This window comes from Oenanthe melanoleuca, chromosome 6 (genome assembly GCF_029582105.1).
Source record: "Oenanthe melanoleuca isolate GR-GAL-2019-014 chromosome 6, OMel1.0, whole genome shotgun sequence".
NCBI classification, from domain to species: Eukaryota; Metazoa; Chordata; class Aves; order Passeriformes; family Muscicapidae; genus Oenanthe; species Oenanthe melanoleuca.
Window position 1 is genome coordinate 9,962,126 of NC_079340.1, and position 23,876 is coordinate 9,986,001.

The following is a 23,876-nucleotide window of genomic DNA, read 5'->3' on the forward strand; positions in this document are numbered from 1 at the left end:
GCTTAAATAATTGGGGATCTGGTGGGTATACATGTTAAAATCCTCATCTTTAGGAAGATATTCCAGCATTCCTTCTGCATATCACTCCTTTTTACTGGTCTCTAAGGCTAAATAATAAAAAATAAATAAAGAAACAAATAAATAAATAAATAAATAAATAAGTGATCTGAATTTATTTTCTGATATTCTTTTCAATACATTCAAGATGGCCTTGCATAATAGCACAGTAATAGGAGTGAAAAAGTGTACAACAGGTTGAGATAGCTATCATAGTCCATTTTATCTTTCATTAATTAAACTTAAGAAACACTAATTCCTAAAACTACTAGCCCTTCCTCTCTCTCAATTAACAGTACATAAAGCTATTGTCAAATACTCTAGCTGGAGTACCCAAAATAAAGGAATGCTTCTGGCATGTAGGGGAATATAAGACTTTTATATGTAAAAAGCCAACAAAATGAAATGTTAATCCTTACATGATTAGAAAATAGAATCTTGAAGATTCTTCTTATCCATGGAAAGATCAAAATATTGCTTCTTGCATTTACATATTTCAATATATGACTCTCACAGACTAGTAAGAAACCCACCAGCTGCGAGGGAATGCAGTTGAATTATTGGGGAAAAAAAAAAACATAAATCCATTGCTTTCCAACATTCTAGACGTGTTTATTTTTTCCCCAAGGCTTGCTGCCTCAGCCAGAGGAGTTTTCTGGCCTTGCTGGCCCAGGACTTACCGGCAGTGCTTGTGGGATCCCGTCAGGGTTTCGATCACAAAGCATTCCCCTTCGTTGAGACAGTACGCGAGGTCCTTGTCCTTGCATGGCTTGAAGTGCTCAGACCGCTCCGTGGAATACGTCGTGGTGGCTGGGGAAACAGGGAGAGCAAAGAAAGGCTGTGAGGATAAATACTGGATGCTCCCATGGTGCCCCTTAAATAAATTTGATCAGACTGGTCTCATCAACGTCGAACACGGACTAAAAGAAATGGAAAGAGCAGGGCAGTGATTGCAGCGTTATCTGCAATCAGGTTTCTTTAAAGATTCACAAGGAACACCTGCAGAAAAACAAACCAGAATGGAATAAAACTGGAATATAATCTCAATCACTTCCACTTTCCAAGGTTTCCCTGCTAAATTGTAGAGACACCTACTTTGTGTCCTTTAAACAGAACAGTGTTTTCATATTACGACACCAAAATATGGTTTGAAATAAGAAACTTTTTTTTTTTTTTTTCATAAGAACCAAGCAAAAGTACTTAAATACGGTGTAAATTAAAAAATTACACAATCAAATAAATAAAACGGCAAGGGCAACAAGGCTGGTGAGGGGCTGGAACACAAACCCTGTGAGGAACGGCTGAGGGAGCTGGGGTTGTTCAGCCTGGAGTAAAGGAGACTCAGGGGTGACCTTATCACTCTCTATGACTCCCTGAAAGGTGGCTGTGCTCAGGTGGGGTTGGTCTCTCTCACCAGGCAGCAGCTGATAGAACCACCAGGACATAGCTTTAAGCTGCACCCAGGGAGATATAGGCTGGATGCCAGGAAAAAGTTTTTCCTGGAAAGAGTAATAAAATACTGGAGTGGTCTGCCTAGGGAGGTGGTGGAGTCTCCATCCCTGGGTGTGATTAATAAAAGACTGGATGTGGCACTGGGTGCCAAGGCTTAATTGAGGAGTCAGGGCATGGGTTGGACTTGATGATCTTGGAGGTCTTTTCCAATCTAGTCATTCTGTAATTCTGTATAAACCCACTACAATGAAAGAGGAAAAAAAGCCAAATACCCAAGGTCAATGCTAATTTGATCCACCAGTCACAAAGAAAAGCACCTAAAACTCAAACACAAGCAATGCACCAGTGATGGTTTCATTTCACACAGATCATCTGGAGGTGGATTAAGTCCACCCCCCAAACACAGTTAAAGGCTTGATTACAGGTAGAACTGTTGGCTGCACCTCTGGAATATTTTGTCAGATAATTAGAGTGGGAATAGACTGACAGTATGTCAGGGTGAAGTATCATTCCTGTCTTCTAATAAATCTCTTTAACCTTTCCAATCCAGTTGGATTAATCAACAATAAAGTGAAATTTTCAGAGGAAGAAGCCTGACTGACACATATTTTAATTTTCTTTACTATGACAAGGTTTTGTCTAATGAAGTGTGATTTTCAAGTAAGATTATGATTTCCACAGAGCCGTGGTTTAATCTTCATATTCAATCTTAATTCAAAAAGTTTAAATTCCTAATCACTTTGCAGGACCTGATATATACTGAAACAGTAAGGGAACATCACATAGTGTACCATACACCTTATCACAAAATATTAAGCTGCCTGTTGTCAAATAAATGAAGCAGTTCTCAACAGGCACAGAATCTTGCAAACTCAAAGTTATATAAACACCTAGTTTTGCTCATCACTCAATACAAGGTAAATATCCACCAAACTAACATCAATGTTGAAAATCAATACTGAACCACAAGACATCTATAACTACAGATCTGTAAGAAAATTCAGATAATCCCAAAAAATTGTCAAAGTAACTTTTTTTGTTCTCAGTGTATTTTTAATAAAACACCTCTACAAGTTTTCCTTACATGCAGACTAAATGATAGAAGATTAATAATTCACATTTGAAAATAATAAGAAAACCCACACCCTATTCTTTGTATGCAACACTATTTTGTTCTTCCTCTCCAGAGAGAAAATGCTGTAATTTAGTGTTTTCAGTGGAGAGAAAAAAATTAACTGGGAATAAGCTCCAACAGTCTTTCCTCAAATGTTTTTACAGATTCAGAACAAAAGGCCATGCCATTGTCCCCAGTAGCAGCACTTACAAAAAAGATGCAGGCAAAATAGAACTTGTGGTTTTAATGATTGCAAGCAAACCCTGAACTGAAATGTATCAAGTTGAATTTTGGAGACAATACAAGATGTTTTTAGATGAAAACAGTGACTTGCATCTCACTGTTTCAAAACTGATTCAAAAATGATCAACAATTATCAGTTTTAATGTAAAAAAAAAATCTTTGCATGGAAAAGAGGTAGCCCAGTTACTTTTTAAGGTCAGTTTTACCCAGGAGTACTAAAATGACCATTTAAAACTTGATTAGGCAAAAAATAACTATAAACCTGAATAACCAGCTATATTTCTACCCTTTTTAAATATGGAAAACTGAAGGTAATGGTCTTTGAAAGCACTGGTGATTATTACAAAAAGAGCAGAAACTCAGCTTGATCCAGCTTTAGGGAACAGAAGACTTGTGTTTGTCAGCTGCTCTGAAGAAACAATCTGTGCAAACACCTTTGTGAAGGCAGCTGCAGTGCACAGAGCAAAGGAGTCCGAGGTGTTCCCGGAGGACAAGAGCAGGGGGAGGGAGATGGGCACCACCAGGGAGCCAGCTGAGGCTGTGAATCCCAGAAAACGCCTTCTCAAGAGCAGGAGACTCCTCTGCTACCATAATTACATCAAGAGCACCTTGTCAAGGTCAGCATTTTAAAGTTTTAGATTAAACGCATTCTTTAGAAGTTTTGTTCTGCTTTAATTACTCCTCTGTTTAATATTAATCAACCCTTGCATTTTATTTATGAATGGGCACAAATTGCTGTCTTGGGCTGCAGGATGTGGCCAGAAATGTGTATTCTGTCACCATCTGCTGCAGCCAGCTGGGGCAGTGACCCTTATCTCCATGGCACATACCATCTGCTAATGGGCCATCTTTAAACCAGCTGGGGCAATCATCTTTATCTTTCCACAACCCATCCTCCCTCCAGGCAGATATCATCTGCTGCTGGCCCATTCAGTCCCACTGTGTGACTGATAAAATTCCATCATCCCACTGGGAGATGCTCCAGCCAGGGGAGCAGCCAAGCCTTTCCTACCCAGATAAAAACTGAGATTTTGGACACCAAGGGACCTTCTTTCCACTGGATTCCAGAGGAAAGCCAGACCTTTCCACATCATCCCTGCACCTTCAGAGGAAACTGCACCTTCTCCAGGAGCACTGCTCCAGCTGAACCACATCTGCCACTGCAGGAGGATGCAGCCACCATTGAATGGGACTGTGCCAACACCCTGACTGACTGACAGGGTGTCAGGTTGTATTCTGACTGTCAGTGTTTTGGGATTGTTCTTTCTAATACTGTATTTCTATTTAAACTTTTCCTAGTACAGAACTGTTATTCCTATTGACACATCTTTGCCTGAGAGCCCTTTAATTTCAAAATTATAATAATTTGGAGGGAGGGGGTTTACATTTTCCATTTCAAAGAGAGTCTTCTGCCTTTCTTAGCAGACATCTGTCCTCCAAACCAGGACAGTTGCAATACTTCATCTTCTCCACTTGGACACAATCTCAAACTTTTCTTTTGTGTTTTGTCCCTTGCCTTTCAAATTAAGTACAACAGTTGTAGGTAACAATGATGCTGGCAGCTCCTTATGGCAGCCTTGGACTGCACTCCTAACATTGAAAATACTCAAGAATTGGAAATGTGTCTGGGGTTTTTTTCCCTTGTTGTTTTTGTGGGTTTTTTTGTTTGTGGGTTTTTTTTTTTGTTTTGTTTTGTTTGGTTTGGTTTGGTTTTTTTTGGGTTGTTTTTTTTTTTTTTTTTTTAATTTTTCTTTATTTTCAATAATCTCATTAAAAGTCACTTTTCAATTAACAGTCTTTTCTGGTTTGGAATATTTGTGCGAGTCTGAGCAGGCTGATGCACAAGGACCCTTCCTAGGGCTGAGATCTCTGGGCTGCAGAGAGCAGGTGTTGGAGCTCAGAGTCATTCACCAACACTCCAAAGCTCTGTCACTAACTGATGTCCTCAATATCCCTGGAGCTGCTGGGTACAACTCACATATCCCACACACGAGTTTCATAAAAGTTACAATCCTGATATTATTTTATGTTGCATTCAAAAACTCTGCCACATCTTCATCAAATATTGAAAAAAACAAAACCTAAAAACTGGTTCTAAACGTAACTGCAGAAAGTACAAAACAACACTGTAAAGACTCTACGGTTTTCCTGACTCTTTATCTAATAAATATTCAATCCTGTTGTCTCTTGTTTTATTTTACTCCTAACCAAATACTGAATTGACTTTTCCATGGTGAAATTGTTCTTCATAGCTTTAGAAGCCTGCTAAATAAACACCATTGTATTGTGATGCCTAACTTTTAAAAAAATAAATTTAAAGACTTAATAAAACCTAGGCATTTAAAAAAAAAATGGAATAATACAGCTCCTTCATTTATTTTTAGCCTTTGGATGTGGTAATAGTCCAAAATGTTTATTGTAAGTAACAAAGGGGAATTTCTGTTAAGCTTTCAGCTGTCCCTAAATTCAGTGCATGCTCAAGGTAATTCTTCACTTTTTTAATTGCCATGTGTCCAGTCATTTAATGCAAAAGCAGCAGGGGATATTGATTTCTGCCAGAATCTTTTCAACTAACTTGGAATAAAAAAATTCTAGGCACTCTTGCTCTTATTTTTCTTGCCTTATTATATCAGCAAAGGCTTACACATGGATATATGTTGCAAATGGATATATGGATATATCATTGCCAACCCTCAGTTACCACTGTTTAATCAAACAAACCATTTCAAAGGAAGGCTTCAAGATTTCTTATTTATAAACACAGAGTTGGTTTCTAAAAAAAATTCAATCTTTGGGACTGTTGAAAAAAATCAGCAGGAAGTTTACAGATATTATTTTATTTCATTTAGGTCTATAACAGTGTTAGTGAGGTTGTATTCTTGTCTCATTAATATATGTCATCATATTTATACCAAGGATGGCTCATTATAGCTGATTTTTTTTGAGTGATCTTCAAGACATGATATGATTACAAGAAATGTTATTTGTTCCTTCAAGGCTGCCACTTTCAGTGTTTCCAATACTATGCCCTGATATTGATAAACCTGTAACTGCAAAAAAAAAGAAAAATGCAGGAAAAGAAAGAATGCAAGATTTAAAATATGCTGGGAAGGAAACAGCAGCATTCAGGGCAGCTACCTCTGCACAGGTTGCAGCAGCAGCCATTCCCATCCATCACATCTGCTGCATTCCAGCTTCAGAAACAGACTGCACTGGCTACATCTCAAACAAAGCAAGTTTCCCAGCCAGCTTTAATGGCAGCCACACTCCATGGCCCCCTCTCTGCAAACACCCTTTTCCAGGCAGACATCAGCTGCTGTAGCAGACAGCACCCAAATTCCACAGAGTCACTAGCACAGGTAAGGCACATCCCTGGGGCATTTCCACCAAGGAATATTAAGACATGGTTCATTTTTATGCCAGAGCTCACACACTAAAAGACTTTTTAACATGCTGCCTATTTTGACCATTACTGGGTATTAACCAGATTTACAGATTCAGTATCAACATGCAAACTGGCTTTTCCTTTATCTTTTCATCCATTTATAACTGATCATTTCCCAGAGAACCATTACTTACCGAGGCACCAAAAAAAGGAAAACTTTTCTTTTAAATTCCTGATCCCATTTCTAAAAGCACTGCAAAAAATAAGCCAGATACAAGCAACTGAATTTCCTCTGAAAATACAACTCCAGTTATCAAAAAAATACCTTCTAAAGAAACCCCAACATTTTTTACAATATATTAATGTATTATTACTGCATTCTATGAAGAAGGCAGCATAAAAAGTCAGTTAATGGCAGACAGGGAGGTAAATTTTGTGTTCAGTGAAGTCAATGGCACAATATTTGCAATTACTCAGAATAAGGAGAGTTCCATGAAGTTCCTATAGGATAATCTAGTCCTTCTCTCCTGATATCTCAGATTTACATGTGGTAGCCCTAACTAGAATCTTGCACAAAAAATGAAACTTTACACACAGAACAGTTTAGATGTGATTTTGTTTATTCACTTACTGAACCTTCAAAATATATTGAACCTGAAATTTTTACTCCTGTGCTTTTAGAAGTGCCATGGTTTAGGAAGGATATTTCCCAGTTTAGTGCTTCCCCTGTTCCCTCTCCAGTTAGAAACACAAAAGGCAAAGATCACAGGATAAGAGCCATTTACTGGAAACAGCAAGGAGCAAAGAAAGGGAACAGTAACAGCAACAATACTGATAATCAAATGTGCAATTAGAGGGAGGTTTCCATGTCAAATGTTCACCAAGACCAGGACAATGGCAAACTAGGATGTTCAGATGCTCTGGCCACCATGATTCCCTTCATAGGAAAAAAACTCTCTCAGATGTGAGAATCCCTTTCCTGCTCCTGGCAAGGAAGACATGGGCAGAGGAAGAAGATATTCATTAAAGTAAAAAGAAGGGATAACATAAATATTTAGTGTTTATTTTGATTCTTAGCTGATGGTAGCTCTTTCTTAAGTTGTTGATATTTGCAGAGAAAACATTCTAGACATTGCCATTTTTAATGCAAAGCTGAGATCTTGCTTTGTCAGTGTTACCTGACAAGTAGCTGACATTAGCCATGGACCTGCTGGAATAATTAAATCTAAAATTTCTAGTAAGAAATTATGAAAATTTAAAAAAAAAAAAAAAAAAAAAAAAAAGGAAACCTAAGGTTTCTAAAATAATAACAGGCTTCTTGTTCTGAACTTACTTGAACTCTTTTGCATATATTTATATATTATTAAAACCAAAAGCTTAATTAAAAATAGGAAAAGTGTTTTTCTGCATTTAGAGAGGCACTTTTGTGTAAACAGGCAATAGAGTTCTGGATGCCAATTATTCAAGAAGCTATCCCTTAGCTATTTTTTGTGCAAGAGAAAATTTTATTTAATCCAATAACCCTCTTGAAGCTTTGATTGCATCATGATATAAAACAAAGTTGTGCTACAGATATGGGACTCGTTGGAAATTTTCTATCTTCCTTCAGGCTCAAATGAACAAATTGGTATTTAGCAACAAACTGAAAAGAGCCAATGCACCAAAGCAATGTCGTTTACAGGTGTTGGCTTCCCAGTCAGACTGGGGGGAGCTGGAATTGTTATCAGGGACAGCCCCAGTGTCTTCCCTGTGCATTTCATCCTGAGGATTACATAAGAAAGCTCATGTGATATTAACTCAACCAGCACATCACTGAAACATTTCTCTCTCAGCACAAACCAGCACATCATCCTCCCAGTCTGCTTTTCTCCCATCTCACCAGAGCACAGCATCACATGCACCACTGCAGAGAAAACACAGAGCACTTCCAGAAGAAAATATTACAGACAGTCTTCTCTCCAAAAATCACACATGCTCCCTTGTCAGCAACTCCTAAATTAATTCTTTAAGTGTGACCTTGTTGTTCATATTTTCTAAATGTTTTTGCAGTTTGAAATCACTATACACAAGTACTACTACATATCTTGAAAAACATATGGAAGCATTTTCAAGTTACTAGTGCGTTATTACCAAATATCATGTGTTATTTACTTGATGCAAAAAACTTTGAAATATATAATTATCTCTTTACTTTCATGACTTAAAAAAATAAATCAAACTAATCAAGCATTAGTTCTTTAAAGAATGTATAAAATATTCCTGCCTAGTGCTTTGTCACAACAAACTCAAAAGCAGAAAAGGAAATAATGCCAGTATCACTTTGAAATGTAATATCTGATCACATCTGTCAGAACTTAAATACTGAACCCTAAACACCACTGAAACTCATCTCTGTATGGGCAATTTGCACATCAGGGCCTGCATTGTCCTGTGCTGCTCAGACTGAAACCAGGGAAAGCTGAACAAATGGGAAGTGACTCAGGAGAGACCCAGTGAGACACAAAGGGCCAGTTCTGTGCCTAGGAGCCAGAAACAGGAGTGACTAAGACTCTAAAAGGGTTTAGTGTTCAAAGTGAAGAATTACTCTGAAACTGAGTTATGACAGCTCTGATGGGCTCTCCAGGTGCTGAGTGCTTTTGTCAATCAATGTATCCAGTCATCCTTCAGTGGGACTCATTAACTGATCTGAAAGAAGCTGATAGAGGAAATCAGTGAAGAAGCAGCATATCAGGGATTGTGCCAGAAGTGGCTCCATCACCCACACCAGAGTTTCTCTGTGCTTTGAGCCCTGCAGTCCCACCCATCCCAGCATCTCTGGAGACACCAAAAGCCCTTGAGACTGGATGGCAACACTGCACCCAAAAAAAGGCACCCTCTTGGGAATGTGAAAACAGCCCTAGGAAGTAATCTCCAATAGATGGAGAAGCTGAAATACTGCTAAATAAAGTGGCTTCAGAGCATAAAAGCAAAATAGTAAATTCATTAAAAAAAAAAACAAAAAACCACAGATTTCAAGAGGTGCAAGCAAAACTTAGCAGGGACACCCAAAACCTGGAAATTCTGTGTAGGTTAAAAGATGCCAGAAAAAAAACAGATGTAGCACACATCTGTGATATCTGCAAACACCAGCACTCTGAAATAAAAATTAATTAAAAAACCCAAAAGCCACCTCACATGAAATCTAGTGAATAAAATCAAGAAGAAGATACAAAAAACTAAACAACCTAAATAATTCAATACAGCTACAAGAGGATAAAAGTGATGTTACAATTATTGTTACATGTAGCAAAAAACCCCATCAAGTCCTCCAAATCATTTTATTTCTTATATCACAGCTGTTTTCTTTCTTCTTCTGCCAGTGAAACACTGTGTGGGGGTGGGAGTTCAGATGCAAGTCCCAGAGGAGAGTAAGGGAATGACAGAAGCCTTAGATCTGGAAGGCAAATATTTATGTTTAGAACATACAGAGACTTTACCTTGCCCAGCTCTTGTTAAAGAAAGAAATGCTAGAATTGATAAAGTCTCATCACTGATGGTAGCTGGCAAGTGTCCTCACTGAGCAGCAACTCTTTTTCAATTACAGACCTGTAACAATCTGTATTTGCACATCTTTCCACACTATGGTATAGGAAGGTCCTTCTGGAAGCAGAGTTTTGTGTGGTTTTTATACATTTTCAAGGTCTTCAGTAGCAAAGGGAAAACTGAGGACATGGCTCCAGAGTGACCTGCAGTGCTGGCAAGGCTGGGCTGCCCCAGCCTGATCTGTGCTCTCAGCTTTACAGCTCTTCTGGATCATTTACCACTTCCTAAAAGTTGTACAGGACCTACCCAGCACTGCATTTTCAACATTTAATAAATCACTGTCAAGGTACTGTAGGCTTGAGAGAGGTACCAAATGGAATAAAAGAATTCTTCTAGTTCTATGGGGAAACACTTAATGTTTTAATGTAAAAAAATTAATTATCAAGAAGATATGAGTAGGTTGTTTGATGCTTTTTCTCCAAGGAACTGAAATAGGTCAAACAATACATTGACTAGAAACAAGAGAAATAAGACAAGCTGTTTTAACTCTAAGATTTGCATATTTCCAAAGCATGCAATTGGCAATTTATTCATTACTTCATTTATAATTCTGACATCCTTGTTGTGTGGACATGCAAAATCAGGCTATGAAATGCTGACATTACTCTCCACATTTCCTCTCACAAAAGAAACCCATATTCTCTAAATTGTGCTTTATTTTTAAAATCTCATTTCCTCAGTTTATTTAATTCATGAGAAGATAAAGTGTCTTTGCAACAGTTCCCTCACTCTGCACTGCCCTGTCCTTGTGTATGGATTACCTCACAGGATTTCTCTTATTCTCCTTTCTCAGGTAAGGAGAACAATTTTCCACCTGTTTTTGACATGGCACTGTCAGGAGTTCACACACTGCAAATCCCCTTGTTTTTACTACCAGCACACAACAGCAAACTGCTCAGCTTTACTGGCCCTCATTTTCCAATGCCAGTAATTAGGTAAATCACATACAGCTTTTTAATTTACACACACACTGCTTCAGCACAGCCAAGAGTCAGTCAACTGTGTAAGGAAGAGCTGGGTAATGAGGCTCTTGGTGGGCTACTACAGCTTTAGAAATCAGGCTGGAGCCAACAAAACCCAAGTTGGGCTGAGTTTGACCAGAGATGCCAAAGGAACATCTAATATCTCAACATCTGTACAAATATTCCGCAGAAAAACATAAACATGATTTTTTCTATTTCATTAATCACATTTAGTTGCATCCCCCTCTGATCTTCAATTTAACACAAAATTATGAGTTCAACATCACTGATACAAATCTAAGTCCTCATCTATTAAGTGAAAATCTGTTCTAAATTCCCTGCAACTGAGATTATTATGCTGGTACAAAAGTTTAAAAATGGAAACTTCTTGGCTGGCTGCTTGTTATTAAAGAATACACAGCCCTAGTGCAATAAACCAGTATACATATTCTTGTTAATGGTAAAGCAAGGAGCAAAGAGAAGAGAAGAGAGAGAGTTTGGGACTATAGGGAAAGACACTTTGATGAAGGCAGAGTACAATGCACCCTGAAATTTCTCTTGGGACCATCACCACTACAAGCAATATTCTGCTGGCTCCTGCTTTTCACCTCAGTTTTTCACCACAATCCACAGCACTGTAAAGCTGCATTTGGAAGCACATAAGTGCTCCTACATCCAATGTGCTCTACAGTTCTAATTTTATGTCACCATACCCACCCTGAGTGAAGCACCATGGGGTCTTACAAGTTATCAACTAAGAGCTTGATTATCAAGTTTCAGGAGATGTAATTATTAGTTAAAATCTGCATTTCCCCTTTCAGTGCACTTAATTCATTAATTTTAGTGTTAAACTAGAAGTCAATAAGTATTTTCTTCCTATGGTGGAGGTGGTTTAGAGCATGGCTCACTGGCAGGTAAGGAAAACACGCACACAGCTCCTTTATATAATGCTACCAAGATTATGAAGCATCAGACACTTAATTAACACCAAATCTAGCCACCAAAAGGAAGTCTAACCTATTTGCCTTCCACATTTAACAATCTCTACAGCAGTTATATCCTTCCAAAACCATCAGGAGAGTACATATAACTCAGTCTTTTAGCAGTGACAGCAAGCTAGTAAATGAGTAAGTTACTAGCTAGTCACTGTCCCTTCTCTACATCTTTCAAGTTCTTCCAGCTCCTCCTGAGACCTGAGCACCAGAAGCACACAAAGCACTCAAACCTCAACATCTGCATTTATCCAGTGAGTTATAAACTAACCCAGCACCCCACCCCACTCCTTTTCCAGTAATTCCCTCCCTGCTGCATCCCCAGAGCCTGTAGCATTGACACACACATCAAGACAAAATCAGACTGCCTGCCACCGAGTTCTGGTCCCCATCAGAACTTATCCTTCACTGCCAAGCACTGTGGGCTGGCACAGAGGCACCCTGAGGTGCACCTCACCAGCAATTCCAGCTTTTTGGGGTGATGGCCACTTCTGGATATCACAGCACTCATCCTTAATCATTTCTGGGTGGCTGAAGCATTACTGCAGGCAAGCAGGGTGCTGTGCAGCAAACATACTTTGCTTTTTTCAGTAAAATCTGCTTGTTTTGGTGGAAGTTATGGTTTTTTGGTTTTACATAACTGAATCAGCCTGTACAGTGCATCCTTCAACAAAACAGTTGTGAAAGCTATGATTAGAAACATCTCAGTAATTACTTAACTCCACTGAAAAGCATGAAGAAAAAATACATGCCTGAGAACTAAGACTAACTGGAATTTTAAAATTCTCAAAAACACTCAGGTGAATTTTCTACTCATTAATGCCTAAACAAATTTTTTAGGTCTTATGCTTTGCCCTTCCCACCTTTAAACCTTTTTTTATTTTTTAAACTACCATATATTCTTTTAAATTTGAGCCTACAAAAAAAACCAAACCAACCAAAGCAATGCAGAAAAACCTATGAAAACCCTCTAATTTTATGTATCTGAGAAAGCAGTGTAATTGAGGGATAAATAAATTCAATGGTCAGTTTTCCCCTCCACTGCTGCACAAACTCACAGAGCATGATGTCTGCAGGGTGGGCTTCTAGCAGTGCAAACTCAATGCTTCACACTTCAAGCTGCAACAAAAACAGCATGACAGAACAAAGCCACCACTACTTGAATGTCAAAAAGGAAAAAGGCAATGTTAAAACAGCATCAACAAATTTACACTGTGGCAGCATTTTATGATATTTGCTATTCTCCCCTATTTCACGTTAGGAAAAGAGAAGAATGAAACATCTGTAGCAGCTTTTCTTCTTGCTCTGAGAAGCATGAAGATGCATTCTCACCCTTCAGTCCTCTCTACTCTGCAATTAATTGATTTAGATAATACAGATAAGCATAATTGTAGCCTTGAAATAGAAAACAGAAGTATCCCTTAGCTTTCCTTTTTTTTTTAATCAAATCCACCTTAACCTAGGTTACCTACCAGTGTTAGCCAGCAGAGAACGTGGAATTTCACCCACTGAAGCTTCATCCTTACTCCATTACTTAGATTAAGCCAGTATATATAACTGACACTGAAATCCCTCCTACCTTTAGCCATGAGAAATTCGGGCAGTATCAGCAGCACTCTGTGTCCCACTGCAGCAGTGTGATGGTCGAAGGCAGTGAGCTTTGCAGTGCCAAACAAAACAGCTTGAGGTTCAACAAATCAGCAGGGCTGGCATCTGATATAGCTCAAGTAAGGGGGAGGAGAGGCACTGTGAGATGGCACTGACAACTTCATTTCCACTTCTGTGCAAATTAAATGTAGGCTGGGGCACAGAAATGGAACATAATTAGACATAAAAAGTAGGACTGCAGGCTCTGGTTGACTGAAGATACCAGTACAGGAAAGAAAATGCCAATTAAACCAGTAGTTTAACACACAAACTGCAGCATTAATAATCCTAATAGAACTACAAAACAGCAATCACAGAAGTCCAGTTCTGGAAATGCAACAGTGAGCACCTCCAATGGCAGCCTAACTCCATTGGAAAATGTCTCCATTGGAGAATGCATCATGTACACTGCCCTAGTGCCACCACATTGGAGAAAAACACAGATACAAACAACAGATGTGATCACTGAAATATGAAAATACAATATGAGCAATTAACAACTGGCTGAGGAAAGATAACAGGAAAACTACATTACCCTCTTTTGATGGCTTCTAATTTTTAAAGCTGCTGTATGCAACAACTGAATAACTGTTCTAACAGACCACTTATACATCTTTCAACCTGCTAACCAGAATAATAAGCACAGTATTTCCCAATCATTATTGTGTTAGGCCATTTTTAATGATATTTTTTAACTAGTAGGAGATTTATTGTCTACTCAGAAGCTGCCCACTAGGCAGCAAACTTATCACTACTGCAGCTGCCTCTGAATTTGTCATGTTACAAAGCTGACTCAGACAGCAATTTCGTGCCAGAAGATCTTTGGCAGCAGCAGCAAAAATCCTAGTAATATCCTCTGGAAAGCACAACTGCTACTCTTGGAAGGGTGGAGAAGACCAAGAAAAAAAATCAGCTGATAAATCAGATATGCTAGTTTCAAAATGCTCCAGTAACCACAGGAGATGAACCCTGTCACTAATCAATTCTAACAGGCTTGTGGAAAGAAGTGTGGGCACAAATATTATTTTCAATATTCTGCTCCCTCCTCTTCCAATGAATGGTTAACTTTTGACTTCATTTCTCCAGTCATGCTCCTTTTTAAATTATTCTCATGTAATGTTGCCCGGGTCACACCAATATATACATATATACTTAAATATGTGAAGTTTGTAAAAATGGGTAAAGTGGATCAAACAGTTCTTGATACAAATAGTTCACCCAGTTTATCCAGGTTCAAATTCAGTGCTTAAGTGGGAGAGCCAAGCCACAACTGTCTGCTCACATGAGATGTATTTGCTTCTTAGCCATTCCCAAGAAAACATAATTTCCTTTACAATCTACCCTACTGTTCTCCTCAGTAAATCTTCCCAGAGCAAAGATTGCTTTATTGGTGCAAGTTCTGACCAAGGATACCAGGAAAGGAAGTGGAATGAGAGCCTGAGTAAAGAAAAAAAAAGGAAGAATCAATCAATCAGGTGCTAAAGCACAGTTTCTCCAAATATAAATGACATAGGTTAGCAGGTTGAAAAAGGGTAAAAATAAAAGGCATGAGAAGGAAAGTGAAAAAGACAACTTAAAAAAAAAAGAAGCTGGAAATTCAGGACGTCAAGAAAGTGCAACAAAAACCTGCTCACAGGCCCCTTCAGGAAAAACACTGAGAATTACAACAAAAACACCTAATTATTAAAAAAACAGATATTAAAAAAAAAAAAAATCTATTTCTATCAAAGACTACATATCTTACACAGCTGAGGAAGCTCAAAGCTGAAGAAGTATCACTAATTAAATAGTGGGGTACTTTAAATTCATAAATAGCAGGTACATAGTTAATAATCCAGCATTTATTTACATACTATATCTATTCTATATCTATTCATTTCACAAATCAGTTGAAAATTTTAATTTATCTGCTTTAAACTGAGGTATAAGCATACCACTGCTTCTTCTCCAATTAGAGCAATATTAAATCAAGGTTACTGACATCACTTCTTAGGCAACATCTAACCAAACATCTAAGCCTGGTTTGGAAGTACTCATTCAGATTGAAATTACAAGGTAGTTCATTTTGAAACAGGGATTTTTAATTTTCTTTTTCTTTTAAAGGGTTATTTTTGCATTGCTTCAGCTTTCAGTTTGTTTTTGCCAAAAGTAAATTTAGACTGACTGCTCTAAAGAGCAATGGAAAATGTGTGATGGTTTGGACCTAATTAAAACCTGAGCAAAGGCACAGAAAACTTGGGGGCAGGGGAAAGCACAAAATCAGAAAAAAAGAGAAAGTGGAAATCTTTGGCTTCAGTCATGGTAAGGCTGAATTAACCATCTTGTGCACAGAGAAAAGCTTCATAAACAAAAAGGTTATTTAAACAGATCCCATGCCAGCCCCCTTGAACTGGCACTGGCACATATAAGAAAGACACACACCCACATCTAGGAGGAGAGAGTCAGAGTTTCTTTCCTGAAGCTGATCTCATTTTTGCTGCAGCAGCCTCTGTGGGGCACTGGAGGATGGAGTGAGCTAGAACAAGCTAGAACAATTTTCAGACTATTTTGCATAAGCAATAAGGTTGGCATCTGGTGGCTCTAAAAATAAATTTAATTTAAAAAAAAAACAAGAGTCCTGAGATGGTGGAATTAATGCTTCACATCCCTTTTGGCAGCTCACATCTCTCCGTTTGCCAGCTACTCTATTTTCTTGCTCTCCTCTCTAGCTGAGTATGCTTCATGGTTATTCAGAAGATTTATGTATTTTCTTATGCTGCTGCCTTAGTAATGTCAAACATGCAAGATGATACTTTCTGCTAGCTAATTCTCTTCCCACCAGATGACAGGGACTTCAAAGACAGCAGGAACATCTCTGAGTCTTTATCACCCAACTTCCACTGGCGCGCTCGCTGCACGCGGAGTTTGACTGAGGTGGCAACTTGATGGCAAAGCAAGACACAGAGCACATCAGTTCTGCTCATCTTGGTGCAGATGAGCTGCTGCAGCTCAGCATCAAACAAAGGCAGCAGCACACCCTGCCACACTTCATCATAAGGCTGGCAGGCTTACCTCTGAGCACACACGAGATATGGATGTTGCTGGAAACATCAGCATGTTCCCATGGTATGTCAAAGCTCAAATCAGAAGGAAATGGCTTTTGAGCACTGAGATTTGTACCTCAACTGACTATTGGAAATGAAAAAACAATCACCAAAAGTCAGTGTGGAAGCAAATCAGCACTCTCAGACATCCACTGTGGCTGGATAAAGTCTCAGCTGGTATCAGACAAGCCCACAGATCTGTTCCACACACCATGGCTGCTCAGATCAATATCTGAACAGTGCTAATATTGGGGATGTTCCAAGAAACACTTACATGCTCACAAATCCATGTATTGTATCCATAATTATCATAACACGGCCAATTAGTGCTGCTAATGAAGATAAATAATGGCTGATGCTGCATTTCTCCATGCCAGCACAACTGCAGATGCATCATGAGGCCATGGGTCTGAGAAACCTCACTCCACACATCCAGAGACTGCAGTGCCTCCAGTGCCAGCAGTGCAGGGTGTTCTGGTGATTCTTTTATAGAACTTAGGCTGAAATTCTGTCTTCCAACAGCTGCAGCCATGTTCATGACATTTTGAAAAAAAAAAAAAATGAACTTCACTCCTATGAAGATTTTGCTTCTGTGTGCAAGTTTTGCTGCCCTATTTTAGGACTCAGGAAGGATTCAACACTTCACATCTCTCTCAGGGTAAAGCTTAATTTTTAATGAATTGTAATCAAGAACTGAAGCCCCACCCTCTGTCCACCTCCACAGAACTTACAACTCCAGCAACCATCTCTTCTATTCCCTTCTCTCCCCCTTCAGCACTGGATGTACAGAGTGGGACCCTCCCATCTTTTCACAGAATTAGACAGATGAATGCACTGGGAGTGCATCAGGAAGCATTTCAGATTACAGCATTATTTCAAAAGCTGGGTTCTTTGAACATTCCTTGAAATGCCAGAAGAAATCTGAGGATCTGTAATTTTTCCAATTTTCATATCTGGGACACATTTTACATAGGGAGAACTTTCAAGGGCTGAGGGTTTAGTGTTCTGAGCTATCCTAAAAATCACAGTACAGCAAAAACCAGGACAGAATCTGCCCTAAAACCAAGAACAGTTAGAAGTCTCACTTTGCAGATGTTAATATTCTCCATATTGCTGTGAGTTATTCTTGATATTATTTGTCTAGCATCAGAGCTATGCAGAGTACTTCATAAAATGCAGGAAATGGAGATTTACACCTAGGAAATTTGTCTCCTGAGTTTTAAGAAAAAAACACACCATGTAAAGGGTCAGAAACTACAGAATTACTAATGTAACCTTCCTCTCTGATTGTTAGTCAAGTTTCCTTACAGATGGCTTTCAATAAAGGCTTTATGGCTGAAGAATTAGATATGCAGTCACTGCAACCATCTAGGCTTTTAGTACAGTGGTCATAATTATGACATAGAAATGATTTTGAGAAAAATAACAGCACCAAAACAAACAACAACATCCCCCCACACCCCTTTTTTTTTTTTTCCCTGCAGACCCACAAAAGGACTCACAAACTTCTCCCCCTCTTCAGCTGTTAATTCCACACTGCTCAGACCTGGGCTTGCTGACAGGCACACACCTCCCAGTCCCATTCTGAACTGGCTGTCTGATTTTGCAGATCCACTTCACTGCTTTATGTTCATTACTGAGTCCCCTCATCTCGTAATTTTGGTGCACAGGAGTGTGTACACACACAAACACTGCTCAGCTCCACCAGGACTGAGCCCAGAGCTAACAATGTGCATGGCTTGCTGAAAACAAATGTAGACTGGTGAGTCTCCAATCTGTGTCTGATGGTGTATGGAACCAGGCAGGTGCCACCAGGGATAACTTTTGACAATTATGAGCAGGATTTGTGCTTGATAAAATGATGTCATTAATCTGATAATCTCATCACCCAGCTGGTTTTAAATCAAAATGCAGTCCTGTACATGTGTGCATGCAAGTGGCTACACAGATACACTCTGGCTTGCTTGGGTATAAATGTTAGCAGTTGTTTGGTGTAAGATTTATGGGGTGGTTTGCTGGTAAACAACTTTGGCATCTCATTTCACTTTTATCTGGGGAGAGGCTATAACATGAAAAAGACTAAGAAATTATTCTGTGCTTCAGCAAGTATCTTAAAACTCTAATACAGAACAGCTCCCTCCCCCTGGAGCTCTGGGTACCTCTGGCAACATTGGTTTTTCAACAACTACCAGCTCACTTTGACAGAGGTGCTAGAGGAAACAGTAGAGATACTTCCTTATTTTCAAACCCAGCAATAAACATGGGATGTTACAGGCTTCAGCACATTAGTTACTGATTTTAAATCTTTTTAATGATAAGAAATATTTTAAGATCCACTGTTCATCACAGATAGAATATTCTCTGTGTAAAGTATCATATTCAAGCAATGTTTATAAAATACTGTTGATAGCAGTTAAGATTCTCAACTTGTTCCAGTTTAGGCAGAGGATGCAAACCTCCTCTAGGTTAGCACTACAGAAAGTTTTATTCCACTAGATGCAAGTTTCATTAGACATTCAGTGGGGAAAAACCATCTTGAATAAATCTCTGTATCACAGCAGCCTCATTGACTGATACACTACAGGACTATCAAAGGAAAGGAAAACAGAAAGAGAAAAATCCCTCTATTCAGCCCAAGCCCATTCAGAAAATTATGAATATAAACACCATCATTTTTTCTGCCTTCTCCATCTTCACTTTGCCCCAGGTCTATGGAAAGCCTTCAAAATAGTAAGGATAGAATATGACTTTTGAACACATATTTTACAGAGGCTTCTTCTCCCCACACTCAAAATTAAACTTCTGCCATCCCAAAGGCATAGGAAAGCCCCACAAAGCAGGGGTGGGGGAGAAGAAAGTGCAGCCTATTTTTGAAGAGCAGTTTTCCAACAGCACCCTATCTGCTCAAAGAGGATCACCTTTGAACAGACACAGCACTGACAGTGGCTTCTGGCAACCCCCAACACAAGTAGCATGAAATCACAACAAAAGTAGTTGTCTGGGGCTTTTTTTCCCCTTTCTTAAGAAAGTACACAGAGACAAGTCTAATCCTGAGGGGGAAAAAAAAAAAAAGTAATATAAAACAAAATAGAAAGAAGAAAAGGATCATTAACCTTCAACAGAAATACAGGTAAGCCAGAGAGAAATAAAGTGATCCACTGGATGGGACACACTGTTTTCAGCAGAGCCAGGAAATAAACCAAGTCTGATTGAAACATTCTACATCCCCTGTCTCAAATTTAATTTTCATTTCGACCAAAACTTTCACAAATGAGGATGTGCACCCAAAACACCAGACTCAGATGTAGTTAGCAGCTTATAAAGTGCAAACATAATGAATCAGCTATTTCCCATTCTAAATCACAAAGTCACAGAATCCAAGTTGGGAGGCCAGCTAGTCCAGCATCCTTCTCAAAGCTGGGTCAAACACTGAATTTAGATTGAGCTGCTCAAGGCTTTGTGTTGAGAAGCCTAGAAAACCTCCAAGGAGCTGTGCTTTCAATATGAAATTTAAATGAAATATGTCAAGAAGAAAATATCCTGAAGAGATATCCTATCACTCATCTTTTGAAGAAAGCAAGCATGATAATTTTGATCATAAATAATGCTATTTCATATTACCTCTTTAAAATTCTTGACCTGGCTTAGGTGTGCAGCCAGTGAGGGCAAGCAGAGGCCAAAAAGGCAACACAGAACTTCAATTAAAAATCCAACCTATCTTCAGGCCTGACTTCTTTTAAAATTCAAACTTAATTTAATGACAAACTGTGCCTAAAATACAAAAACAACCACACATCCTCCAAGAAAAAGGTTCAAACCAAAGTGCTCTTGGACAGAGGCTGATGCTCTGTGTAAGTGGGCTCATGAATTCCTCTTGTCCCATTATGCCCCAAAAAACCACTTTAGGATACTAATACAACATAAGGGTTTCCAATCATTCTGTTTGGAAGCATCTGGAAAAGCAACTATCAAAAGAATTACCAGGGCACAGAGTACTGTAAAGAAAATTACTTTGGAAAAATAGTTTATTTAACTCAAAATACTTTAAACCTGCCTATGCTCACTTAATGTATTAAAGATGATGTCCTCTGAAATATTTTGTGGGGCAAAGTCTTTCTACTACAAGACCTGCATTCATATTCTTTCTTCCTATCAAAAAAAAAAAAAAAAAAAAAAAAAGTATTTTAAGAAGCGTCCAAGATGCACAGTTTTGAAATAACTCACTCTAATGGTGGTAGACTATAAATCTTAAAACAAATGACACATTTATTTCTGACAACACTCTCTAGCAATCATTGTCATTTATGTCTTTTAAAGAGCACACAACGTTGCCTGGGTAAACACTATTTTTTTCCTCTGATTGGTTTCAATAAAGTAATTTTTTCCAGGCAGAACATTTGAATTACCATACATTGAAAAGCAAAATGTCTTATACACATCTGGTTTGGATTTGTGAAGTGGCTTGCTGTTCATAGACTTTCAGCTGTGTAGAATAAAATTGTGTTGATGAAGCAGTAATTTTTTTTTTATTGAACACAATGAAAGATGAGTTCAGAGAACAGTCCACTGTTAATTACAGTGGTACAGGTACTCTGCCAAATATTTACTTCACAAATCATCAACAAACCAAGCTAACAAAGCAGGATAGACACTTGCACAGTAACATGGGGTTCAAGCACAGAACCCAGAACCCTGCTGCACATCAGACAGCCTTTTTAGTTACCATCTGCAACAGGAGCATCATGTTGCTTTTTTTTTTTTTTTGGCTTCTGTCAGTCCAGCCTTTAGGCACTTGAAATGAAATCCATCCCTGATTTCCTCTGGACATGCACTGGAAGGTGCTCTGCCAAACCCATGGGTAAGAAGTGTTCTGCCATTCAGAAACAGCAAAACAACCAATGTAGGCACCTGCCCACACACCTCACCCTCCAGCTCAAAATAAAAATAATAAATTTAATCAGAAGATATGCAACAAGGTTATATGGTAACAAAAGAGATGGAGTGTCGAACAAAACAAGAAAACCTCAGATTCTTAAATGCCTTTCTGCAGACAAAAAGGGCAAAAAAGGAACATTTTCTTGCTGCTTTTGTTAACCAGCTGGCATGCTATCTTCTGCAGACAATGCAGAAGCCCTGTTTCCTTTTCTGTATCTCTCAGTTATCTGTCTTCACATCCTGCAATCACAAAGATCAGAGTCTCTCCCAGACTCTGTGCTCACTGCTGAGCTTTGGAAGACTGCTGCTCCTCAGTCTAGTCTAGATTTCAACTGCTGATTCATCACTATGTGCCAGCCTCAAGGTGTCTAGAAGTGACATTTTGTTACACAGAGCAATTAATTTTATTCAGTCTGGGAAAGCTCAGAGTTCAATTGTTAGTAAAGCACCACACCTACAGATGAACCTGCATGAACAGGGCTGCTGATTTCACAGACCTAAAACCTGGATTTCAGCAGCAGCAGGCCAGTGCTCCTGCATCCTCTGCTGGCAGGATTAGAGATGCTGTCAGCCTCCCCAAACCCACTGCAAGAGCCTCCTGAGCATCCCCTCAAATTAAGGGGCACAGTACTTGGAGAATTACCCACTGTCTGAAAAGCATTCACAGGGAAAGCTGCTCAACTGCACATCTGAAACAGAGTTTATTATGTGGGAACTTAGGTCTGCAAATGTTCATTTAAATGTTCCCATTTTAAAAATAAAACCACATGACATTCTATTCCAATGCATCTGGAGAGTCAGTGATTCATCTAATCAGTTTGCTCTTGTGGAGTCTGATTTACTGAGTTTCTCCAAGTACAAGCACCTTTTAAATTGTTTTAGTGAATTATTTCATGGCAGTTACATGAGGATTACTTGAATTTTTTTCTTCTGTTCAAAGGTAGAGCTCCTGAAAGTGTCATTTGTGTTAGGCCATGACCCAACTTTCACTGATCCACCAGCAACATTGAAATCTTAACCCTGAAAGGTACTCTGGGTTTGGGGAACAGTGTGTTGATACTGGCTTTGTGGGAAAGGGAAGAAGAAAAATCAATATCAGTGTTCCTAAAAATAGCTAGCTAGTTCCTGACCCAGCACTCTGCCTTTGCATGACCAACGTTCAGGGAAGTTTTTAAACAACAAAAATACAATTAAGTTATATTAATGCTCATACTTAGTTTGCATTTGCTGCTTTGATACTGTCACCTCACCATCAGTTTGCTGCCTGTGGATTGAGGCATTCAAGGTTTGCAGGTCTGCAGCATCTCCAGGCAGAGCATTCACAGGTTTGAAGATTGGAACAGATTAAAGTGTTCAGGGCTGGGTCCAGCCTACAGACCTGCCCTCTGCCTGCTCCTCTGCAGTGAGCTCCAAACTCAGGAGAAATCATCTGCTGGCAACTTCTGCTCTCAGAATCTCTGGTCAGCTAGGTGTGGAACTACTCACTCAGCTCCCAGGTTACTGGGAGGAGCTGCTGTGGCTAAGAGAGAGCTGGAAATGCCAACTAGCTGAATTCAGTCCTGTTCTCACCTGCCCTGAGAAGATGGCAGGGCTGATTTCAATCAGCATTTTTAGATGCAGGCTGTTTACATGACATACCTACAGCTTCTAATGATGACCCAGCATTTTAGCATACAGCCCTCTTTCCCTTTTCATCAAGTGTTTTAATGTAAAACAGATTTTAAAAAGCAGGAACTGTGCAAGGTTTGTCATTTATTCAAGGCTGCAGAGTAAATCACAGTGAGAAGTGCAGTTATTTCATGTAACATCCAGCCATTGAATTAGAGGGGTTAAGATCCCACATTTCAGCATGATATCCATTCATGAATTATGTTCTTTGTGTTTGGTTAGAAACAACAAGATGAAAAAACCCATAACACTGGGGGGGAAAAAAACAAAAAAAATAAAATTTGCCCTGGAAATACACTTCAAAGCTTCCCAGTCTGTCCCAGTCTTCAAGGATATATATTCTCCAAGACCATTCCCATGAGGCAAAGGAGTTGTTTGCCTTAATGGTAAATTAATGTCAAGGCATCTGAATTACTTGATAGAATACATTTTATTCTATCTATGGCTTAAATGGCAAGTAAATAGTAGGACCTGCCCTTATTTTAATGGAACAATTACATAATGTAAATCTTTCAACTTCACACTGCTCAACAACTATGGCTTCTTCTAGTAATAAGAGAATTATAATGCAAAATATTTTTAAAACTCACTTTTCCAGAAATTAAATTATTCCTCGTGAAATAAAAGCAATAAATTGATACCAACCAACACTTAATGAAATGTCAGACAATTGTATCAGTCCATAAGAGAAGTGCATGTCTACAGGCAAGTGATACTCACTTCAAACTTGCTAGTTTAGCATAATATCCTGACAAA

At 38.8% G+C, this 23,876-nt stretch overlaps 1 protein-coding gene across 1 annotated transcript in view; it reads right to left on the reverse strand.

Annotated features, from left to right (window-relative positions):
- The window catches only part of NRG3 (neuregulin 3), a 328,974-nt gene that overhangs the window by 190,165 nt on the left and 114,933 nt on the right, over nt 1-23,876 (reverse strand). The window contains exon 2 of the mRNA XM_056494846.1: nt 738-867. Coding sequence (XP_056350821.1) covers nt 738-867 — 130 coding nt within the window. The remainder of the gene's footprint in view (nt 1-737; nt 868-23,876) is intronic.